Source organism: Nematolebias whitei, unplaced genomic scaffold (assembly GCF_014905685.2).
Source record: "Nematolebias whitei isolate Nwh7 unplaced genomic scaffold, NemWhi1 Nwh_scaf_5292, whole genome shotgun sequence".
Taxonomy (NCBI): domain Eukaryota; kingdom Metazoa; phylum Chordata; class Actinopteri; order Cyprinodontiformes; family Rivulidae; genus Nematolebias; species Nematolebias whitei.
Window position 1 is genome coordinate 1 of NW_023623837.1, and position 4,139 is coordinate 4,139.

General features: G+C 40.2%; 1 protein-coding gene across 1 annotated transcript; it reads left to right on the forward strand.

The window, feature by feature from the left end:
* The first annotated feature begins 271 nt into the window (after positions 1-271).
* LOC119429674 (nuclear factor related to kappa-B-binding protein-like) lies at positions 272-1,674 on the forward strand. Its single transcript, XM_037697255.1, has 4 exons — positions 272-280; positions 811-914; positions 998-1,133; positions 1,314-1,674. Exons 1-4 carry the CDS (start codon positions 272-274, stop codon positions 1,452-1,454), a joined length of 390 nt encoding a protein of 129 aa, XP_037553183.1. The 3' UTR covers positions 1,455-1,674.
* Positions 1,675-4,139: the final 2,465 nt, after the last annotated feature.

The window sequence follows — 4,139 nt, forward strand, 5'->3', positions numbered from 1 at the left end:
CCATATGTGAAGTAGGTTGACTGCAGGCACAGTTTCAAGAGTTGACAGTTGTTCTGTGGAAAGCGTGGTCCTGCTGCTCAGAGTGGTGTCTGATTTTAATCAGGAATGAGGAAGTCTCTCGGATGAGAGACGAAACGTTTCTACATTTTTTGTTGTTTTGCTTTGTTTTGTTTTTTTGAATGTCCAGAGGACCAGATTTAACTTTTTTAGATTTTTCTACCTGGATTATTGAGCATGCATCAGGATATCCCAGTGTTTATATTGGCGCATAATGGGCCAAGTACAGCATCACAGAAACCGATTTGTCCCCAAACGCTTGTATCAGTCTAAAGTATCAGTCCTACCAATATATCGGTCGGGCTCCAGTTTTTCAGCTTAACCTATAATGAACACATGCATTTTAAATTAAAGTAAAAGTTAGCAAAAAAAAATTGTAAATTCTTGGTGATAGTTAATACTTGAAACCTGCAGGTTGGAGCATTATAATAAGACGTAAAAACAAATCCATCAGTTCATCTTTAGTTAAATTTAACTGCCAGACGGCTTCAGTCACTGAACTGAACTGAAACCATGTGATTTAAATTCTGCAGAATTGCTTTAAAGATGGCAGGGGAAAAAAAAAAAGTTAATTTATTGATCTGTATCATTTTTTCCAAGAGAAAATGTGAAATATTTCAGATTTTTACCGACTTTCTACACATAGGTTTACTCAAAATCAGCTGTTATTTATTCATGTTTTTGTTTGGATTGACTGCATTCTACGTGTTAAATACAGACTTTAAGACACGCCACTGTCTGCCTGCACTCTAGGGAAAGTTACCTGCTCGGATCACGGTGCCCCTCTCCGTCCTCAACCAGCCACTGAAGAACAAGAGCGTTGTGACGACACCGATTAAAGGAAGTCTTAACACAAAGTAAGTCTCTGTTGATATTAAATAACCCTAAATTAAGTTTAACTCCCGTGTTTGTTGATAAAATAGAGGATTTGTTTTCTCAGTCTTAGCAGTCTGGGCAGGAACATCATCTTGACCACCATGCCTGCTGGCACGAAGCTGATTGCGGGGAACAAACCGGTCAGTTTTGTCACGGCCCAACAGTTCCAGCAGCTTCAGCAGCAGGGACAAGCCACACAGGTCAGTGCACTTCACATTTTGGAACTGGGCCAACAATAAGGTGTCGTCTGCACAGCCAGCTTGCAATACCTGCTCTGTCAAGTTTTCTTGTTGGAGAGGATGTTGTGATCCTGCTTAGAAATACATAAGTACCTAAAGAGTTCTATTTTGACTTTTTTTTTTTTTTTTTTTTTTTTTAAGGTTCGGATCCAAACGGTTCAGACGCAGCAGCTCCAGCAGCACGTGGCGACAGGCTCCCCAAAGTCTGTTTCAGCGGTGGTCGTCACAACGGCTCCCTCCCAAAAAAATGCCCCTGATCCTCCACCTGCGCATCAGCAGTGAGCTTGTCTGTATCGTCGCTCCAATCTGGCTTTGCTCAGAACTCCCCGTTTTTGTTGCAACCTTAAATATGTTTGCAGTTTCATGCAGAATTAAAAAAAATCCAAGGAAAAGATGACTAAAATGGTCATTTCCTTCAGAATCTCAAGTGTTTACTGGTTGTTTCGTTAATATTTAAATGTCAGAATTGGTCATTTTTATTAAACCATTAATACAACCTTCAGTGCGATTGTTAGCTGGATGTGCGTTTCTTGTTTATAAAATGAATAAATGTAAATTTAGTGGAATATTGTCTGATTTAATATATTTTACAAGCTGTAATAAAAAACATGCTTCATGTCATATTCCTCTTTGGCTTTAAAAAAAATAAAATGATTCTAAACTTCATTTATTTTATTCTGTAAATCTAAAGCACATTGAGCTGAAATGGAAATCACATTTTTTCTATTAACAAATTTCAGTAAAAATAACCAAACGGTTATTGTCGTCACTCCTCATCGGACTGTTCCAGTAAACCTTTCTGAATGCTTGATTTGGACGACGCGTCTCTCATTCCAATCTCGATGTCTCTACCTTTCTTGGAGCATCTCGTCATGGTTCTGTTGGAACGAGACAAACGGCCTTTAGGAACATGCAAATCGTAATATATTGTACAATTAAATGTTCTTCATTAATGACAAATACACTTAGCATCAAGGTTTTGAGGATTTGTTCTTTAAATTGTTATTTTAGTACTACAGTAGTCCCTCGTTTATCGCAGAGGTTCCGTACCCTGCCGTCCCCCCATGATAAGTGAAAAACGGCGTAGTCCAAGTTCAGTAAACTTTGTCATGACGTGACAGGCTGCAATCACACATCACCTGATACTCCCAATCTTCCGCCTTAAATAAACAATTTAAATTTAAATACTGTAATATTTTAAATAAATAATCCTTGTTTATTTAAAATATTACAGTATTTAAATTGTAGAGAAGAGAAGTGCAGCAGGATATCGAAGTGTTAACCCTTCACGCACAGAACAGAAATGTACTTCTGGATCAATTACACTTCAACAACTGAACATAGAAGTTCTGAAATAATTAAAAATAACTTTAAATTTGTGATTTTGACAATTTTACAATGTGACATACTTTGAATTGTAAGTTGGAAGACAAGTCGATCGGTGCATCTGGACAGCAAAGAGTTAACCTTCACAAAGCTGCAGCAGGAGAAATGTGTGTGTGGCAGAGCTGCAGGAGGGAGCTTCCCCCTGCACTTGTGGGCTTCACACATGGTGCAAAATTATTTAAATTGTATTTTAAATAAACAACCCATGGCTCATCAATCAGCCAAATGTGTCATGTCCAATCTTATTTTGCGAATCTGTGAAAAACGAACCATGAAGTAGCGAGGGACTACTGTAATCTGAAAGAAACAAAGCTCTTGATCTATAAGGTTTAGACATTTGTGTGTAGTAAATATCTTACCTGTTGTAGATAGCTTTTGGTACAACCTCAGTTAATTTATGACTGGACTGACAAACTGCTAGTTCTTTCTGTGCATACAACAATTCAAATATTGAATCCAAAAAAGTTCAGTCTGGTCCTCTGGACATTAAAAAAAAAAAAGCAAAAAAAAAATATATAGAAACGTTTCGTCTCTCATCCAAGAGACTTCCTCAGTCTGAGGTGCTGTTTTCAGCTCAGTCTCTTAAATAGCACCTTCTCAGAGTGGATCAACCAGTTTGCTGCTGACAACCAAAACCAGCTGATCACATGCTCAAGAAGGACCATCAGCCTAACAATGGATCATTAGCACACTGATGGCTGTTTACTATTCACAGAGGGCTGAGTGATACTAGCAATCACAGCATTGTAAGAGGGGGACAATTGAACACGTAGGCCTCCACCCCTGTTTAACGATGGATGATTTCTTTTCACAAAGATGGCCTCCTTTACTCCTCTCTCAAACCATCGTTCCTCTCTGTCCAGGATGTGAACATCTTCATCCCTGAAAGAGTGACCGCTGGCCTGGAGATGAGTGTAGACCGCAGAGTCCTGGCCTGATGATGTTGATCTTCTGTGCTGGACCATCCTTTTGGCCAGTGGCTGTTTAGTTTCCCCGATGTAAGACTGATCACAGCCCTCCTGACACTGAACAGCATACACAACATTGCTCTGTTTGTGCCAGGGGACTGGATCTTTGGGATGAACCAGTCTTTGCCGTAATGTATTTTGGGATTTAAAAGCCACTGGGACGTTATGTTTAGAAAATAAACGTCTCAGTTTCTCTGATACCCCCTCAACATACGGAATGACCACTGGTCTGGGTCTGGGTTCCTCCTTTTCACCTGATGGCTGACTGGAGTCCTGTTTGGGTTTCTTCTCTGCTTTCAGGAAGGCCCAGTTAGGATATCCACATTGCTCTAGAGCCTGTTTTGTGTGGGATTTCTCCTTCTGCCTGGCTCCTGAGTTAGTGGGGATGCTGTCTGCTCTGTGATACGGAGTCCTGATGACTCCTAACTTGTGCTCCAAAGGGTGATGGGAGTCCAACTGCAAATACTGGTCTGTGTGGGTGGGTTTGCGGTACACCTCGGTTTGCAAATGTCCTCTATCAGAGACCGAGACCTCACAGTCCAAGAAAGCCAACTTGCCATTTTTTACATCTTCTCGTGTGAACTTGATGTATTTATCCACAGAGTTGATGTGG